This window comes from Sceloporus occidentalis, unplaced genomic scaffold, assembly GCF_023333645.1.
Source record: "Sceloporus occidentalis isolate IW3139 unplaced genomic scaffold, rSceOcc1.0.p SCAF_1, whole genome shotgun sequence".
Lineage (NCBI taxonomy): Eukaryota > Metazoa > Chordata > Lepidosauria > Squamata > Phrynosomatidae > Sceloporus > Sceloporus occidentalis.
Genome location: NW_028316981.1, coordinates 133,998,762 through 134,018,822, shown reverse-complemented (window position 1 = coordinate 134,018,822; position 20,061 = coordinate 133,998,762). Strand labels below are relative to the sequence as shown.

The following is a 20,061-nucleotide window of genomic DNA, read 5'->3' as shown; positions in this document are numbered from 1 at the left end:
TATTTGTACAATTTGAGTTTATACAGATTTTTGGAATAAGGAATTGAAAAAAATAAAATAAAAACCAGTTGGACATTTTAAATAATGAAGCGTGGTGGTGTTTGACAGACCAAATATATATGTGTGAAGATGGAAGAAAGAAACACAAAGAAAATGGAACTAAGGGAATAGAATCCAAAAAAATTCATGTGGGATTTAATTGCCTTTTGAATATTACTAAATAACAACAATAAATTTTCCTAAGACACATGGAAACAAACAATAGAACCAAAACTTCACACACACACACACACACACACACACACACACACGAAGAAGAAGAAAATACTATAAGGAGAAAAATCTCAATCAATTTTAATTTGAAAGAACTGAAGGATGTAGAGAAGATACAAGGAAAATGATTCTCTCTCTCTCTCTCTCTCTCTCTCTCTCTCTCTCACACACACACACACACACACACACACAGACCTATATTTGAGGGAAGGAACAAGAAGAACCAAATTCTAAACACACTCTCAATATACATTTAATCTAAATTGGGGTGAGGGTGCAATGAAAAGATACATGCTCAAGATGTTAAGGAACATATACTAATAGTACTACAGTAGTAACAATGGGGAAAAAGAAGCATATTACAGATAAAGAGTTTGGAAAAGCGAGGTTGATTGGGAGGCACAGAGATCGAATGGGATAAATAAGGGTAAGTGTATAATAAAAAAACAAATTAAAAAAGAGAAGATGCTGTAAACCAAAGCAGTTAAACAACAGAAGGCCCCAAACAAACTCCATAAATTAAATAGTTAAAACCTAACCTGTTCATGCATTCTCTCGCTCTTTGACTTCAAGCACAAAGAAGAAGGAAGATGGAACCATTAATTTTTATCAAAGTTGCAATTCCACCTCCAAAATGTTGTGACTGGAGACTCGTAGCAAGTTTGTCAACCCTACACTCTCTCATCCCCATTTTTTCTCTCCCTCTTTCTGAAAGCCTGGATGTTTTCCACAGAATCCTCACTATTTTTGGTGCTGGACTCTACCTATCTGAAGATCTCATGAAGGTTTGGCTAGGTTGATGTCTGGCTTTGTTCCAAGGCCTCTTTGCATTGGGAAGCAGCTAAACCATTCCTCCTTATGTTTGGATTTTGGTCAGATCCAATGCACATCCTTTCTGGGCAGGCTTCTTGTTCACCTTTGCATATAAGGCCTCCTGAGAAGGTAGCTGCAAAGTTGCTTGGCTGGGGAGACTCACATTATCATAGATGGTCTGTTCCTGTGCATCTGAAAGACCCAGTGTGATATAAGGATCTTCATCTCTCTTCTCCACAGCCTGAAATAAAATAAGAGGAAAAATACAAGCAAGCTTTGATCCAAAGAAAGCCCCATTCAGCCTGTTGGTGCTAGTGTCAACTGGGCATGGCTTTCTCCCCTCCTCTCAGGAGATCTATGTTACTACTCTCTAACTTGGTCAGGGCTGGAGCTAAACATGGGAGGCAGTGGGACTAAGGTTACACCAAGTGTACTGTTACTCACTTGGGTGCAACAGACAGGTGGTGCATTAAATACATTTAATAATGTTTTAAATTAAATTAAATATTGTATGATTAATAACTACAAATATTGTTAATTATTAAGAAAAGGAATCTGATTCATGGGAGAGTAAGTCACAGAGCCATTGAGGGGTAGTGCTTAGGATGTTGGGTTAGGACTTGGGTGATACAGATTTTAGGCTCAACTGAGCCATGAAGCTCACTGGTTGACTTGAGGCATGCCATTCTCTTAGCCTGGCTTATATCAGGAGATTGTTGTGAAAATAAAGTGGGAAGGAGCTCAATCAAATACAACAGTGCTACTCAAAGTGATGATCCATGGACCAGTGGTGGTCCATGAGTCATTGGCTATCAGTCCTTTGTGGGCTTCCAGGAAAGAAAGAAACAATACTAGCCAATGGACATGAATATGGTACTGGTTCCTGTCACAGTGGGGGATGGGGGGTGGGAGGGAATTGTCCATCCCTCTCATCAGATACCTTGGGAAGCACTGATATGCACCATCTTGAGTTCATTGAATGAAAAGGGGGGGGGAGGGATAAAATCAACTTATAACTAGTTTCAAGGATTTGAGATTTCAGGGAAGATGACTGAACTGTTCCTGAGAGACCAGTCTCTCCCTTGCCTTGGTGACAAGAGAACTGGATGTGTTGACAGTTTTTAACAGATGGCAACAAACCCACTGGGTGACCTTGGGTAAGTCCCACTCTTTCAACCTTAGAGGATGACAATGGCAAACCACATTTGAAGAAACTTCCCAAGAAAGCCCTATGATAGGTTTGCCTTAGGATCACCATAAGTCAAGAAGTACTTGTGTGGTGGAAATATTCCTTGTTGAAATAAAAAACTATAGAAAGATGGAGTCACCTTTGTCAGCCAGAGAGATGGTTTTTGAAATAAAGGCTTGGAGTTTAGAGAAACTAGAGCAAAGGAATAAGGAGTGCATCTTGACTTGGATGGAAGCTGGCACCAGTAAAAAGACATAACATAAACTACTGAGATAAGGACATTCAGAAGCAAGGTTAGGAGGAAAGCCACTGAATTCCTACAGGAGGGGGTAAGGAGTGATGATGCAGTTTTAATGTATGCATGTATTTCTGTTCTGATTGTAAGAATTCTGTATGTTTAAATTGTAATTAGCCAATCAGGTGTATTGAAGAAGCTTCTTTGTCTTGAATAATATAAAAAGAGCCATTTTGTCTTGTTCGGGGTCTCAGCTTTTGGAACTTGAATTCCACTGAGTTCATTGTTTTCCTTTGTCGACAACTGGAAATAAACTTATGGATTTTCAATTACTAGGTCCTCTTGCCAATCCTATTGCTCTGCCAATCCTAGAAATTTAAGTTTCCTGAAATTTCTGTTACACTTGAAGGCATGCAACAACAAACAACAATGACAAAGTACACTGATTACACTATGCATTTCTTCTTACCTCTTCCTGAATGTGGATCTCATCAGAGTTATATTCTGGCTGGACCTCAACAATCCGGTAGAGCCCTGTCCCTTCAGCATCTGGAGGGTGATCTAGAATAGTGTCCTCTGTGTGGACATATTCTGTATTGTGTGTAGATACCTGGGCAAGAGGCAGAAAATGAACCAAACTTAGAAAGCAAATCACAGCAACAGACTAAAACTCTGAAAAGGGCAAGCGAGATGCAACTGGATCCTAAGCAAAGAAGCATCTGGCCCATTGGGTGAAATGCAACTTTACTCTGGAATCATACAGGTATAAAATAAGAGATGGGTTCTGAAATCTGTCTTTAGGTTTGTTTCTATTTATATTGTTCCATAGAGAAGCATACAAAACACTATACTCCTGGCATTAAATTAGATTTATATTGGCCAGCAGTTTAGTTAACATGCCACTAAGAACAAAGCTTTAAAAGTGTGAAACCAATGTGTTTTGGAGTCCTGACAACACAAAAAGATGCACCACAGTGAGGGTCTTTGTAATATACTGGCTTTGGCCACTTCTCCATCATCTCACTTCCCAGAAATAAGAATTTAGAACAAGGAAAGGGAATCTAACACTCTTCAGGTGCTGTAGATAACAGCTCCCATCTGCCCCGACAAGCAAGACCAATGGCATCCTCCCCAGTACCAACGTTTGTGACCAAGTAATATTGGAGTGTGGTTAAGATGACAGAGGTTATTAATGAGGAACAATGAGTATGCTAGGAGAGGCTGCAGCTGTTTACTTTTTCCTGAGTCTATAGGAAAGTACATTATTTCACCCCTCCTCTTTCCTCCACTCTTTGAGTTAATTGAGATCAAACTACTTTGAACTCAGTTTGAAGCAACTGTAGTAAGCTGGGAACAAAGGGCAAAAATGGAAGGAGGAGAGAGAAACTGCCTTTTGAAAAGCAGCTGAAAAAGTGGGACAACAGAGGATTAATTGGGACTGTCCTTGCCAAATCAGGACATTTGAAGGGTACACAATGATCAAGGATTATGATAATTGTTGGGAGTCAGTATATCAGAGAGGTACAGTTTACTGATTACTTTTCTGTTGAGCCAATTGGACAGCAGATGATAGATATTCTTTAAAAAAATAGATATAAAGTTCAAATTAAATTAAATATGCATTAAATATTCCCAGTCAGTGTTAGAGAATGTATTGCACCTGTTTTGCAAGTATATTAGAATGTGCAGCTTCTGTTGTAAAATAACAATGGTTCCCTCCTGAAGGCATTTCCAGCTGGCTGCTTTTCCCCAAGGACAGCAGTGATACAAAGAATCAATGTACTTCAAAACTGCAATCTATCTGTTGTATTGTGCCCGTGCTATGCTGCTGGTCAAGGTAGACATGTGTTGCCATCTGATGGATACTTGGGTGGGATTAAAGCCCATTCAATAGAATGTACCTCTGGGAAGAATATAGATAGGATTGCACCGTAAAACATTGCACAGAACAGGTAGACAATTTGCCCAAGTTTAGAGGCCATACGCATACTCTGCTACACCTAGAATGACCATGCTTCCCCCCCTGCTCCATTTTTTTAAAATCCCCAATTCCCTCCAGAAACCATGAAGGAGAATTTTGCCAGCTTTGTGTGTGTGTGTGTGGGGGGGGGAGGGTGTTATGCTAATGTAATATAGGCTTTAAAAAGAAACTCTGGAGGTGACTAAAAAGAATTAATAGGTTTGGGTGTCTGTGTGCCTGCATCTGTGTGGAAGAGAAAATTCCTCTGGGTCTAAAGTAGCTCTGGGGGGCTTTAACAAGTTTGAGAGGGCAATGGAAAGGTGTATTGCAGTTGCTGGAGGACCACAAGGAGTATACTGTAATAGCAACAAATCATCATCATCATCAACAACAACAACAACACAGTATGAGGAAACATTAGGAACATGGTTTGAAAACAAGAAAGCACACAAGAGGGTTGTCAAAGAAAATGGCAACAGTGGGCACACACAGAGCTTGACTCATTGATTAATTTATTATGGTATTAATTGTAGTCATTTCACCCAACATTCTAGATTCCCAAGTTAATACTGAAGTTAATAATATGCTATAGTGATTGATGTCATTAGAATATGTTAGGGTGGATGACTCTGGGGTGAAACAGACAGGAAAAATAAAATGGCTTCCAGACGCTTTGAAGGTGGAGCATTTATATATCTAACAAAATATTCAAGTATAGATTTAGTTATATTCTCCCTGTACAGTAAACCTTTCCTCTGATACTATGAAATCTTTTGGAAATTGGTGTTAAGAGTGAATGCTATGAAGGTATGAAGGGATGATACGATGGTTTGCCTTACCATGACTGACATGTTCATTTCCTCTTTCCTTTGCAAACACGATCCTGAAATGGGGGCAGCAGACAGAAATCAGTGAGTCAAAATACACACAGGCACAACCAAAGATTTGAGCACTGGAATAGGACACTGGGAGACCAGGTTTCAAATCCCCACTTGGCCATGGAAACCAAGCCAGTTCTGGATGGGAAGCAAGGATGCCTCCTTTTCTGCCTGTAGTATTCTAGCTGGTCATGCAGCTTGCCTCAATTGACTTCAGTCAAATTGTGGCAAACTGCTGGAAAAGTGGGTGGGTGGGTGGGGATTAATATATTTATTTATTTAGCTCATCTTCCTCACTTCTCCACTGTGATATCATGAGGGCTCATCCCTATGACAGGACCAAGAGCCATGCCTAGGAATCAGGCTCTGACCTGAAAATCTCAGGGTCTGGGATGATCCTGACCTGGCAACCCTAACAGGTATATAATTAAAGCCTGAAAACTTAACGTCTTCTTTAAAAACAACAGCAAGATAGTTCACAACAGATATGCAAAAGGTTGCTCTTCCCTGAGACATAACGAGTCAGCCTGTTTTAAACAGGAGATCATGATGTTAGCAAATTGTCTTATTTTATTATTTTCCCATCACTTAGATTTTCTGTTCTTGGTGCCATTGTTGGGTTTTATACTATATTTAAAAGTATAATCTCCAGTTTATTGAATGCAATTTCCTCCATTTTTTTTATACCAAGGAAGCAGATTTATTTCACAGCTCTACATCACCACTCCCATGTGGAGTGCAGGCTCTTTATGACAAGTAAATCTGAGGAAATTTTAAATTTTCTAACAACTGTGGTCTGCTGAATAAATCAAGTTTTCCTTAACAGTAGACTCACCAAATTCAGTTAAAATATTGATTTCTTAATTTATAAATTGAAAAGATTTCACACAGCTAGGAGATTTATGTTCAAAACAGAAAGCTTTAAAGAAATACATCTTTCTGGAACCACTACTTTTGCCTTCTTAATATTCCAGTGTGGATTGGCCTATTGCAACCAATAGTCCTGGCCCACCATCCATAGGTTTGACCCATCTCAAGATTTTGCTATCTGAGGTAGAGCAAATACAATCAGTGGAAATACAATCACAAAAATTATTAACTAAAAATGACTTGCTTTTTCATAACATTCCAGACTGTCTCACTCTGTTCGATGGTGGGACCAGTTAGTCCTCTTTCATGTACAGAGGTGGGAATCATGGCTCCTTTCCACCCTCTTTATCATTCACTATTCTGTCCAGGTCTTCTGGGATTTGCAGTCCAATATCATCATGTGGAGGGCCACATGATTTCCACTCTCATTCTAGCAGTAAACCTGTCATGAAGACCTGCATCTTTTTCATGGTTAACATTTTATGCAAAACTAGGTTAAATTTTCCCTGTTTGGGCTTATTCTCAAGTATGCGTGAACAAGACTGTGACCATTCAGCCTAATGCACACGTATTCAGTGAGAACAGGTGTGCTCAATGGTGCTTCCTCCCAAGAAAGCAAGCTGTCTTTTACTTTCACTGAAAGAAACTGTAAAACTGTGACTGAAGGGAAAGGAAGTACAGGACGAAGGCGCAGCAATGAATTGACACACCATAATGCAACAATGTCAGAGTGTTGCTCTTACCTGTTCTCTTTTTCCTGGAAACTGCAACCAAGACCACAGCTGCAAGTAAGAGGAGACTAAGCAGTGGAACCATGCAATATATCAAAAGTTGGACCTTTGCTTCCTCAGAACTGTTGACAAAAATTAATTTTGTTAAAAAAAAGCACACACACACTCACAATGCCAATTTTCATTATGTATTCTCTTCTTTAGAAAGACAGTATCCTCATTTCCACATCTTACCTTTAAAGGACATTTTCTTGAAGAAATACACTGTTCATACACAACAAGCACAAAAAACCCCATCCAGATAATACACCTGTTGTGTCTATGACCTGTTTTAAACAGAAGTCAAGCAGAATTGTGCCACAATCAGCAACACAATGACTGGTGAGCTGAGCATGGCATAAAACACTTATTTGGGCTGATTAAGGAAACAATGGGACATCCAGCATTCCATAATTTGTAAGCCAGTTCTTTAAAAAGACTGGACAATTCAGATTCAGTGATCAATAGATTATGCAAACTGTTTAATACAAAGAGATTTAATTGTGTATAATTATGGCTGATAAAAAGATCCATATCACTCCATTTTTCTTGACCATATAATGTACCATACTTTGGCACAAATGAGCTCTATATGACTATTTGGGCATATGTTCCTTTCTACATCTCCCATGATCCATTTTTACACTGTTTCATAATATATTCCGACATGTTTGTAATTTTACAGAACCTCAATGAAATTCATAATATGTACATGTAGACTCAATGAGAGGACAAAGCACCAGGAACATCATGTTACGTTACGTTACGTTACGTCATGTCATGTCATGTCATGTCATGTCATGTCATGTCATGTCATGTCATGTCATGTCATGTCATGTCATGTCATGTTATGTTATGAGGGCAAAACCTGCTAATACTGCTGTTGGTCCCTTTTTAATGTGGAACAATTGACTAACAAAGGGGGTGAGGGAGAACTTGGAAAATGGTTTTAGTTGACAAAGGAAACACAATATTTGTGTGTATGTAGAAATGTTTGCATGGGAAAGGATCAGCATAAGATGATGGACAAGTCACTTTGATTCCAAAGTGACCCCTCATTTTGGTGAAATCGGAAAAAAGCGAATCCACAGAATTCACTTTCAAGCTCACTTCGATTTCACTTCAAATTGGTCTGGTGTGAAAGATCACTCCGATGTCACCCCCCTTGCCCCCTGCATCCTGCTCCTTCATCCCCCTCCTCCTCCTTCATGCCATATCATCCTCTCTGCCACCCTGGCATACATCCCATCATCCCCTGACTGCTCCTGTATCCCCATCTCGTCCTCTCTGCCACCCTGCAACATATCCCATCATCCCCTGACTTCTCCTTTAGCCCGATCCTGGCTCCAGTGACCCCCTGCAACCTATCCCATCATCCCCTGACTGCTCCTTCAGCCCGATCCTGGCTCCAGGGACCCCCTGCGACCTATCCCATCATCCCCTGACTGCTCCTTCAGCTCAATCCTGGCTCCAGTGACCCCCTGCGACCTATCTCATCTTCCCTGGATTGCTCCCTCAGCCTGATCCTGGCTCCAGTGACCACTTGCGACCTATGCCCTCATCCCCTGACTGCTCCTTCAGTCTGATCCTGGCTCCAGTGACTCCCTGCGACCTATCCCATCATCCCCTGACTGCTCCTTCAGACCGATGAAGGATGACAGCTAAGGAGGGGGCTGGGAAGGAGGACAGCCTCCAGACCCCCACTGAGTATGCGCAAGGCTCCCAATTCAAATTGTTGAATCTGCATGGTATGGACCGGTGTGGTAACACAATTTGCACTCACTTCCCTTTGCGTGAATCTGCATCACGTGACTTGCCTTGGATTCGATTCTCCCTCGATTCGGAAGGGCAATGGAAGCTGAACCAGGAGTCACCCTGGATCTGAGCTGCAAAAAGCCCTGTGTGATAAACCTCTGATACTCTTAGGGATGTTTCCACTCCTCTTCCTAGCCCCACTCTTCTCTGAGACCATTCTTGCGGCCATTCAGATATGTTTTTGATTCGAATAAGCCAACCTACACATTCCAGGTTTGTTAAACACACTATTTTTTCATCAGAACTGGATCTCTTAGCATGCTGTTGCTGAGACATGCTCACCAGCCTGCACTTCCATCCCAAGGGTGCTGACGGCCCCTGGGAGAAACTGTCCCCAACTGGGTGTATTCAGGCAGCGGTGGTGGCGGCAGTGGGGCAATGTCTCCCACTACTCCCTGGAGCTTCTGGCTACCAAGAGACTGTGCAGGTGGGTGGAAATGAGAGAGAGAGGGAGAGGGAGAGGGAGAGGGAGGGAGGGAGGGAGAGGGAGAGAGAGAGAGAGAGAGAGAGAGAGAGAGTCCTCCTCTCCCCTCATCGGAAAGGAAAGATGCAGCCGGGCATGCAGGGTTAAATCCTGGGTTTATTCATATCGTTAGTCACACTACCAATGATGCAAATCTTTTTTAAAACCCTGGAAAAAAAACCCAGTATTGATTATTCCAGGTCAAGTGGGGTTTTTGACAGGCTCCCCCCAAAACTGAATTGGGTGCATTCAGGATGCATATGAACAACAAAGATTCAACCCAGATTCATCCCGGATTATTTTTGCTTTCTGAATAGCCTCTTAGTCATGTAGCTACATTAGAACAGCTCTCTCAGTAACTTTCCTATCTTAGGCGCGCTACAGACCGCCCAAAAGCGGGCGGTTTGCCGCCGCCATTAGCTGCGCCGAGAAGCCCCAGCAGCCAGACCATGAGGCGTGCACTCACAGCGTCACTTCCGCTGTGCGACGTCTGGACGCTGTGCATCCGAGACGTAAAGATGTCAGTGCCCGTGTGGACGGGCGCTGCCATTTACTACGTGCTCTGTGCGTACTAGGGACGGGGCCGGTTAGGAAGATAAGACCCTTCCTAACCCTAGCACGCCCCTTCCTAACCCTAGTACATGCGGAGCGCGTACTAAATGGTGGTCTGTAACGCGTCATTGAATGGAGTTCCTATAATAAAGACTTATAAATAGTTTGCTCTTAAGCCATTGGTGTCTTTCCTTCTCAGAATCGTTGACTGCCTCACTGTACTAATTATAATACCTCTAAGTAGTCTTATCTGGAGAGACATCCAGAGTCTGTCATATCAGTGCCAACATCACATAGCAGAAAGTTTTCCAGCAATCTCTCAATTTAATTTGACAACTCAGTCAGTAATCCAAATGCTTGGATGTTTCTGACAAAAAGTGGATCTTGAAAGCATTTCATGGTAACTAATTCTACCTAGCAAGGAGTTCACATTGTTACCCAGAGGGAAAAAACAATACTTACTCTGGGGGAGTGAGGTGAGGGCTGGTATTGGATTCATCTGTGTTCTCTGAATGAATGGTGGAGGGAGTTATTGTTTTTTCAGTAGCTGGTAGCTTTTCTTCTTGTTCAGTAGTTGATAGCCTTCCTGATGGTTCTAAGGTGGGGGCTAAAGACAAACACTGGAGAGGATCAGAACAAAAAAGGTTGGTTCTGATCATTCTTGGTATTAAAAAAACATACTAACTGCGATCCTGGATCAAGAAACATAGCTAGATCTCTGTGTAGCTGCATCTCCCAATTTTACTCCCCACAACCTTTCATGTAGCTCAGTTCCCACTTCCCAACCCAGCCATTTCCATGTTGCTAGAGAACAGAGGGATGTGTGGGGATTAATCCAGCACTTTCTCCCATAGGTAAATGTGCTGTGAAAGGCATCTCCAGAATATTTGCAGATGTCTATTGCATTGTGTCCAACTACAGGGAAAGAGCTGTGTACATCCCTGCCCATCTCTCTGTTCTCCAGCTACAAGGAAATGGCTGTGTTGTGAAGGACAGGGGGGTATTGTATAGTTTAAAAGAGAGGTTTTGAGAAGACTTCTGATTGTTACATGGTTGGAACAGAATTCTGATCTGTGCCATAACTGTAAATGTAAATTGGTGTCATACTCACCCCATTGTAATTCGTGAAAAGGACACCAGCCACAATGTGCTACTGCATGAACAGGAAAGCTTCATTTATGCTGGAGATATTTAACTCTTCCACTTACACCAAAATACGCATGCAGTTGCAATTCCTCATCCTTCCATTTTTATCATTACAGTAAGAGAAGAAGTAGAAATGTTTACCTGGGTATACAGTCACTTTAACATCGTGTGTTAAATCAAGAAAAACACGTCTTATACCACACCGATAATGACCAATATCTTCTAATGTCAGGTTGTCCATGATCACTTGGAAGTACTGGTTTTTTTCATTGTCTTGGATAGAGATTCTGTTGTCTTTCACCTTTTTGTCTAATTCAGATCTAACTAACACATTACAAAAGAGGCTAAAGATGTTCCAGGTTTTTTGAACTTTGCACCAATATTTAGAGTTATTTTCATAGCCTTTGTCATAATGGCAGCACACAGAGAGTGATCCTCCTATGTAACCATTCACGTTGTTTGGACCATTGAGTGCCCAGCAACCTGTGGAAAGCAAAAGAAAGTGTAGGTACTGATCATCCATCCTTTGCTATACAGTCATGCCTGTGTCGTGCCAAATACATTGCTTGCCCTTGCATATCCAGAAAGTCTTTGCTCTCATATATGTGCCCCCACTCGTTCCTCCATACATTTTGGTCAGCAAAGGAGATTCTGCTGCTCTGTCTGCCTCTAGGAACAGAGTAGCAGTACTGGGCATGACATTCTCAACAAGGTCTCTCTGGGCTTTCCTCACCTCTGAACAAAATGTGAAGTCTGAAGGGAAAATTTGTGATGTTCTGAACTGGCACAGAAATGAAAAAAGGTATCTACAGTGCACCTGCTCTATATGCGGGCATACCATACATGGCTTCCGGTTTATGCAGAAGCTGCACAGCAATTAAATGAATGTCGCACACACTCACGCACGTGCCACCCCATCGCAAGCATGAACCCCATTATACCGAATGGGGCTCGAGCATACACATTATTCGCCTTATGCCGGGGGTGGGGGCTGTCTGGAATGGATCCCTCGTGTAAGGCAACGCTCCACTGTATTTAATTCTCCTACCAAGGACCATGTGACACTCATCACACACTCAAACCAAGAACACTTTGGAAAACATATGTTTGCCCTGGGCCATTTTCATTGGATGGATGGAAAGGTGGACTCAGCCAACCCTTGTTTCCTTGTGAACCAGATGAGCAGTAGTGACTGGAGCCCAGTGGCTGGAGCCCACTGGCAGCTTGTGGGATGGAGAGCAGGCCTTGCTAATGCCAAATACAGCAAATGTCCTCCCAACTCATGCTTCCTTGCAAAGATCACATGGTTGATACAGAGGAATGCAATATAATGTTGACCTTTCAAGGGTCTGGCATGGACCATCCTTCATAGAAATAATGAATAGGTAGGCTTCCTAATCCCCTCTTTCTGGCCAGCCAACTGAATAGAAAAGAAAATCCAGTCCAGCAGACCAAACCAGGACCAGCAATAATTTCTGATTGTTTTGGCATCAAGTGAAAAAGAGAATCCTTGAATCACTGTGCTACACTTTCCAAAAAATAAAAATAATAATAATAATCTAGATGTCCTGCACACGTGTTTAATGTACGCTAACTGAAAGGTTTTGTGGGGTAGTGGTCAAATGAGGCACCAAGAATCTGGGTTGGTTTGGGAGTGCTCCCTATCCTTCTTTATTCCTTAAAGTCATGTTTCTGTAGCAGTGAGCAGAACACATATGAGTAGTATATGTCAGGTACTTTCTTTTCTTCAGCATTAGAATATGAGCCAATGGATTCAGATTACAAGAAAAGAAATTCCACCTAAACATTAAGAAGAGCTTATTTTAATGTAAGGACTGTTTGATATAGGACAGACTGCCTTGGAGAGTGGTGGACTCTTTAGACAGAGTTTGGATGGGCCTCTTTCAAAGGTTCTGTAGCTGTATATTCCTGCATGGCAGGGGTTTGGACTAGATAGCCCTTGTGGCATCTTCCAATTTTAAGATTCTATGATTGTGTGATTCTATGAATTAGTCTTGTCAACTTGCCAGGTGTGCATATTTTCTCCCACTCTATATATGAATGAATGAATGAATGAATCTTTATTTGTATACCGCTATTCCCATGATCACAGCGGTTTACAACAGTAATAAAAACCTACCGAAACTACAAAATCCAATAGAAAGAAATCCCCCCCCACATTAAACAATACAGTACAGCAATAAAAATATCCATCATTCAATCACAGTTAAAACAGTTAAAAACCAAAGCACCAATTACATCCAATACAATACAGCAACACAAGGGGGGAAGAATGGAATTAGGGAACATGGGGGAAAGCTTGACGAAAGAGGTGAGTCTTTAAATTTTTCCTGAAAGACTCCAGGGAGGGGGCTGAGTGGAGCTCATCAGGCAGACAGTTCCAGGTCTGCGGGGCCGAAGCAGAAAAAGCCCTATGTGCAGACACCACATATCTCGTATCAGGGACTCTCAAAAGTTGTTTCCCGCCCGACCTGAGAGTGCGGGGTGGATTGTATGGAGAGAGGCGGTCCTCCAAGTACCCTGGGCCCAAGCCATTTAGGGCTTTATAGGTAAAAACCAACACCTTGTATTGCGCCCGGAAGCAGATTGGCAGCCAATGAAGATCTTTCAATACCGGTGTTATATGGCTGGCTCTGGAGTTGCCAGTGACCAGCCTAGCTGCCATATTCTGGACCAATTGTAGCTTCCGAGTTTGGTACAAGGGTTGCCCCATGTAGAGTGCATTACAGAAGTCAAGTCGAGAGGTTACCAGTGCATGTACCATTGTTTCAAGGTCCCCCTGGCCCAGGAAGGGTCGCAGCTGGCGTATCAGACGAAGCTGATAACAGGCACTTCTAACTGTCGCATCCACCTGAGAAGTCAGGTGAAGCGACGAGTCCAGAAGCACACCCAGACTGCAAACTGTGTCCTTCACGGGGAGCGTGACCCCATTTAGGACAGGTGGAAAAATTTCCATCCCCGGACCAGGGGAACCTATCACAAGTACTTCCGTTTTCTCTGGATTCAGGCTGAGTCTATTTTCCCTCATCCAGCCCATTACCGACTCCAGACAGGCATTGAGCAGAGAGATGCCATCCCTAGTCACTGCATCAGTCGGAGACACAGAGAAGACTATTTGGGTGTCATCAGCGTACTGATAACACCGCGCCCCGTGTCTCCGGATGATCTCTCCCAGCAGCTTCATGTAAATGTTAAATAGCATAGGGGACAAGATCGCTCCCTAAGGGACCCCAGATGTAAGGGCCCTCTTATCGGAGCGACAGTCCCCCAGCTCCACCATCTGGAATCTACCTGAGAGGTAGGAACGGAACCACTGCAGAGCAGTGCCCCCAATACCAAACTCCCCCAGGCGATCCAGAAGGATACCATGGTCGATGGTATCGAAGGCCGCTGAGATGTCCAAAAGCCCTAACAGGGACACGCTATCCCTGTCCATGCCCAGACGGAGATCATCGACTAAGGCGACCATGGCAGTCTAAACCCCATAGCCCGCCCGGAAGCTGGTTTGAAATGGGTCTAGAAAATCCGTATCCTCCAAGATCCCTTGCAGCTGGGAGGCAACCGCTCTCTCGATCACTTTTCCTAGAAATGGCAGCAGTGAAACAGGCCGACAATTATTTCGAATTAGGGGGTCAAGGGAGGGCTTTTTAATAGAGGTTTTACAATGGCCGTTTTTAGACTGGATGGAAATCGGCCCTCCCTGAGAGATGAATTGACAATTCGGCGCAACATCTCTGTTACCGCCGTTCCCCCTTGAACTGCCAGCCATGAAGGACAGGGATCGAGAGAGCACGTCATCTTCCTAATGCTACTGAGGATCTTGTCCACATCCTCGGTACTTATAGACTCAAAATGATCCAGTACAACTGAGTCCACGGAAGCTCTGGACGCCTCTACTCTTGATTCTGAACAAATAACAGTGTCAAGATCAGCCCTTATCCGAGAGATTTTATCCGCGAAGAAGTTATTAAATTTGTCACAGCAGGCTTTCGATGACTCCAGTATTGGGTTCAGGGGGGGAGCCAATTGAGTAAGCTCTCTATATAGGCCTTCCAATGTGTGTCAGCAACACCAGAAATGCAAAAGTTGTGGGGATGGTGATGAGATGAGATGTTCAGTTTTAACAATGGCCATTGTGGGTCAAAGGTGGGAGGAAGGATATTGCCTAAAGTCAAGGGGAGTAGAAAACCATATGAATGGTGCAGTGAGTTATTGGAATGAAGTGTGATATTGGCTGGGAACCAGAGAGATGTGATAAAATCGGCAACTGATCCCTCATGAGGCTGGAGTGCTAACTAGTGCTATATGTGTAGCGTGCCAGGAAATCATTATCTCTGTTCAACCCACTGTCAATGCACTGGAGTTTGTAGATTTATTCTGATGCTGCTGTTTCACTTTCCAATCTACAAATCTCTTCCCAATCTATAAAAGAAAATGAAAACTTCCAAGGAAGATAGGAAAGAGAAACAGCAGAACTGGGATATATCTGCAATTTCCAATCCATTGGCACTGGGTTAAACAGAGACAATGGTTTCTAGAGACTTCACATTTTATAAAACTGGTTAACACCCCAGCCTCAGGAGGAATCTCTTGCCCATTTTATCACCTGTCCTTCCTGGTTCCCAGCCTGCATCATACCATACTCCAGTAAATCCCTCCACTATTTCTTTCTACCTTTTGACATCAGGTGTTTCGTCAATACATTTTCAGAATCACTGGGCATTCCATGACAATTGCTCACCACCTTTATTTATGAAACCCTGCTTTACCCTTAAAAATCACACCCTTGATATCATACTTCTCTCATCCCAGCAGTGTAGTGTAGTGGTTTGACTGGGACTTAGGAAAGCCAGAGTCTAATTCCCATGAATACTTACAGTTCATGGGTGGTGCTGAGTCTCTAATTGTCCCTCAGCCAGACTTATTTCACAGGATTGCTATGAGAAAACAGTGGGGACGAGGGCATCAGTGAATGCCACCTTGAGTTCATAGGAGAGAAGGAGGGAACAATATATAAATGTAACTAATAACAAATAATAAATCAATACCTGGAATTAGCACCCAGCTCAGAAGAGTAAACCTCTTCAGCAGTCTCATGTTTCTGCTTCCCTTCTCGGCCCAAAGCTTAAGAAGTTATAGATGAACTCTTCTGTCCCAGGATGTTCAAGACAGTCTGATAGATTGTGTGGTTCAAAATCCAGAAGATTAGCCCATATTATGAGATCAGAAAACAGAGCAATTTAACTTTCTTGAAAAATGAAGTGGAAAAGGAAGCTGCTGCTGCTGCTGCTGCTTCTTTGCAATTTCTTGATCATTTGCTGCTGTGGTTAGTGTATTTCCCCTTTTTTATTTTGAGAACGAGAGTAATAAGCTACCATCTGTTTTGTTTGATCAGATGAAAATAACATTGAACACAGCATCCTATTCACAAGAACAGCTGGCAGGATGGCCATGGGAAGTTCACAACTGGAGCACAGGAGGAAGAGTCAGCACTAGAGCTCTCCAGCAGAGAATTCAACATTCCTCACCAAACTATAAATCCCAGATTGTCATAAGTTGGAGTTCTGGCAGTTAAAATGGTCTCAGACTGCTATAGTATAGAGCTGTTGGTAAAATGCAAGAAAGAAGAGGAAGTGGATACAGTGGCATCACTAGGGTTGGTGCCACAGCTCCCCTGCCATTGACCTCCTCCCATACCACATCACACAAAATCCTTAGTAATGTTTTTAGTACTGATGTTACTCATAAATTGTAATGCCCGTATATCACTGAATGTAATGGCAATAGTTGTTGTGACATAGTGATGCCCCTGAATAATTTGCATTACTATATGCAAATTACTATAATTTGAGGATATAAGGAGCTGGAATATGGCTACCATACCTGGAAGAGAACTGACCCAAGATTGGCCAATGATCATCAGGGCAGAATGGCGAATTGAATCTACCACATACTCCTTTCTAACCAGTGCAACACATTGGCTCTGGAATATAGTTTGCTCCTACAAACAACATTATGGTGGTCTCCTCCATCACTATGTAGATGGGTATAGTTTAGAATTTGGAACAATGATGGAGCTCTTTGGAGAAGATGGGGAGGAGGCACTGGTGAGGTCTGAAAATGCTCAGTGGAATGAGCTGACGGGTCACTGGTGAGCATGGATTAATTCCCCATTTCTGGTCCAAAACACAATGCAGAAATAATCTAGTTTGAGACCACTTTAACTGCACTGGTTCAATGCTACAGAATTCTGGGAACTGTAGTTTTGTGAGACATTTAGCCTTCTTTGTCAGAGACCTCTGGTGCCACAATAAACTGCAATTCCCAGGACAGCTGAAGTAGTCTCAAACTAGATTGCAGTGTGTTTTGGACTTCTGAGCCTATGTCATGTCCATTAGGGCTAATTCTGCTGGGTGAACACATAGAAAACGTACAGCTAATTCCACTGTTGGGCAAAGTGAAACAACTGCCTCGGGTGGCAGAAGCTGAAGGTGGCAGTGACAATTCCCTATTCCTCCTGAGTCCCCTCTCACCTATTTCCCTGCCATCAGAGATTTGTGTGCCACCCACCTCAGTGTAAGGGTGGATACTATCCAGAAACCAAGGCTGAAATTAGATTCACCATCCTTGTATGCTTCTGTGCACAGAATGGAGGTAAATTGGAAGGATGGGGGAGAGACTATGAAGATTAGCACATTCTTTAAAGCACCTTATCCCTGATGGGATAGAGGCAAGTTTAAATTTACAAACGGGTTTTATCATATTCACCTGTGGCTGGGTGAATGCAGCCCTTATACAGCATGGGTGCCAGCGAATGCAGCCCTTGTACAGCCTGGATACCAGCCGGGCTTATTTTACGGCTTTTCAAAAAATGGATTTTCCTATTCTTGAAAACTGCAGAATAAGCCTGGCTGGCATCTAGGCTGTATACAGTCAGCATTCACTTGGCCATGATGAATGCGATAAAACCTGTTTGTAAATTTAAATGTGCCTCTATCCCTTTGGGAATAAGGCACTTTAAAAAGAGTGTGCTAATCTCTTATTTTGTCCTTTATGTCAGGTTGCAAATTTTTTTACACTGACTCTGACAGCCACAGAAGAGAAGGCAAGTGTTTGCAGCTAAAATTTGCACACAGTGATGTTGTGTACACAATTGGAGTGTAGTCTGATTCTTGTTCGTGTCTGCTAGACTTCATTTTGGGAATTCAGAAGAATTCTTTACATTTTGAGTACACTGCAGTTACAGATACCACACAGTAAAGAGGCAGCCCTTTCCAGCTTATCTCTCACATACTGCTTAGTCCCAATTAGAGAAATAGTGACTTTCTTTCCTTCTGGGGAAATATGCAGACAGCTATAAAAATCAAACACTTAGCAAATATAAAAGCAGGAGGACCTACCTTTTGATGTGGCTTTGCAACACTGGGAAGCAGAGGACCTCCCCCCATGTGACAAAGAACAGTTATCCATTTAAAAAGGATAGCAAGAGTATGAAGACAGATCTTGAGGATCTGTTGCCTGTTTTTGAGAGTCAGGTTTCAAAAGGTTTTGGTTTCTTCAAAAACATAGTTCCTCCTGCCAATGCACACATTCTCTCTGCTGCTCTTCCTTTCAGTGTATCACAGGCAAACTTGGAACAAATGAATCACTAGTTATTAATTACACACAACTAGTTACATTTGAGGACAACAAGAGTATGATATGTTTCAACGGTAATGTAATATGTAAGAGCAAAATTACTTTATTGGTGCAGTGAGTAATGGTATTTAGCTGTTTTTGAAAATCCTGTTGGACATTTTTAATAGGTCTTTTCACAAGGATTTGTCAAATTCATGTTGTCCTTTTATCATTCTAAGGAGTTTCTTCCCACTCAAAAAAAGTAACATAAAATGATGGAAAAGTAATGAATAGTGCAACAATTAACATAACATTTGTTTTATAACTGTTACTTATATTATTATTGTAATGACAGCCAGTGTGGCATATTGGTTTGAGTGCTGGAGTATGACTCTGGAGACCAGGATTCAGTTCCCAGCTCAGCTATTGGGTGACCTTGGGCAAGTCACACTCTATTCTGTCCCCAATGTTATTTAACATCTATATGAAGCCGCTGGGTGAGATCATTCAGAGTTATGGAGCTGGGTGTTATCAGTACGCCGATGACACCCAAATCTATTTCTCCATGTCTTGTTCGTCGGCCTTGAATTCTGATGGCGTCTCCTCTCTTAATGAATGTCTTCAGGCAGTAATGGGCTGGATGAGGAAAAACAGATTGAGGCTGAATCCAGACAAAACGGAAGTGCTCACGGTAGCGGCCCCGAAACCAAGAATTGGTTGCAACCTCTGGTCCTGGATGGGGTCACACTCTCCGTAAAGGACTGCGTTCGCAGTCTGGGGGTGCTCCTTGACTCGTTGCTCCTGATGTCGAACCAGGTAAATGCGACAGTCAGGAGCGCCTGTTATCAGCTTCGGCTGATACGCCAGCTGTGCCCTTTTCTGGAAGTAAGGGATCTGGAGACTGTTGTGCACGCACTGGTAACCTCATGTCTAGACTTCTGTAATGCGCTCTACATGGGGCTACCCTCGTGCTTGGTCCAGAAACTGCAACTAGTACAGAATATGGCAGCCAGAGTAATTTCTGGAACATCCAGGAGGGACCATATTACCCCGGTTCTAAAGTCCCTCCACTGGCTGCCCATTAGCTTCCAGACCCAGTACAAGGTGTTGGTATTCACCTTTAAAGCCCTAAATGGCTTAGGTCCAAGCTATCTCCAGGACCGCCTTCTCCCCTGCAATCCTCCCCACGCACTCTGCTCCTCTGGGAGAGGCCTACTTCAGCCACAAAAATCTAGGCTTTCGACTACCTCCCAGAGTGTCATGGCCAGCCAAGATCAGCTCTCGGAGGATGAGCCTCCTCCAGAGCAAGAGCTGATTGAGGCTACACCAGGTGGCAATTCTGCTCTGTCAGGTCCCAGCTGTGCTCTCCCAGCCCCAGAGGAGGAGGCCCAACCAGGTCCTAGTGCTAGAGAGGGGCTTCCTATGGTGCAACAGCCTAGTGGTGACTCTGGGGAGGAAG

General features: G+C 42.9%; 1 protein-coding gene across 1 annotated transcript; it reads right to left on the bottom strand.

Moving 5' to 3' along the window:
- Window positions 1–556: 556 nt before the first annotated feature.
- LOC149322219 (uncharacterized) lies at window positions 557–16,085 on the bottom strand. The gene is made up of 8 exons (XM_089524715.1): window positions 16,034–16,085; window positions 11,106–11,447; window positions 10,281–10,425; window positions 6,962–7,071; window positions 5,305–5,353; window positions 4,171–4,252; window positions 2,980–3,120; window positions 557–1,327 (listed from the first exon to the last, which is right to left on the bottom strand). The coding sequence occupies exons 1-8, from the start codon at window positions 16,080–16,082 to the stop codon at window positions 1,130–1,132; spliced, it is 1,116 nt and encodes a 371-aa protein (XP_089380841.1). The 5' UTR covers window positions 16,083–16,085; the 3' UTR covers window positions 557–1,129.
- Between the last annotated feature and the right edge of the window lie 3,976 nt (window positions 16,086–20,061).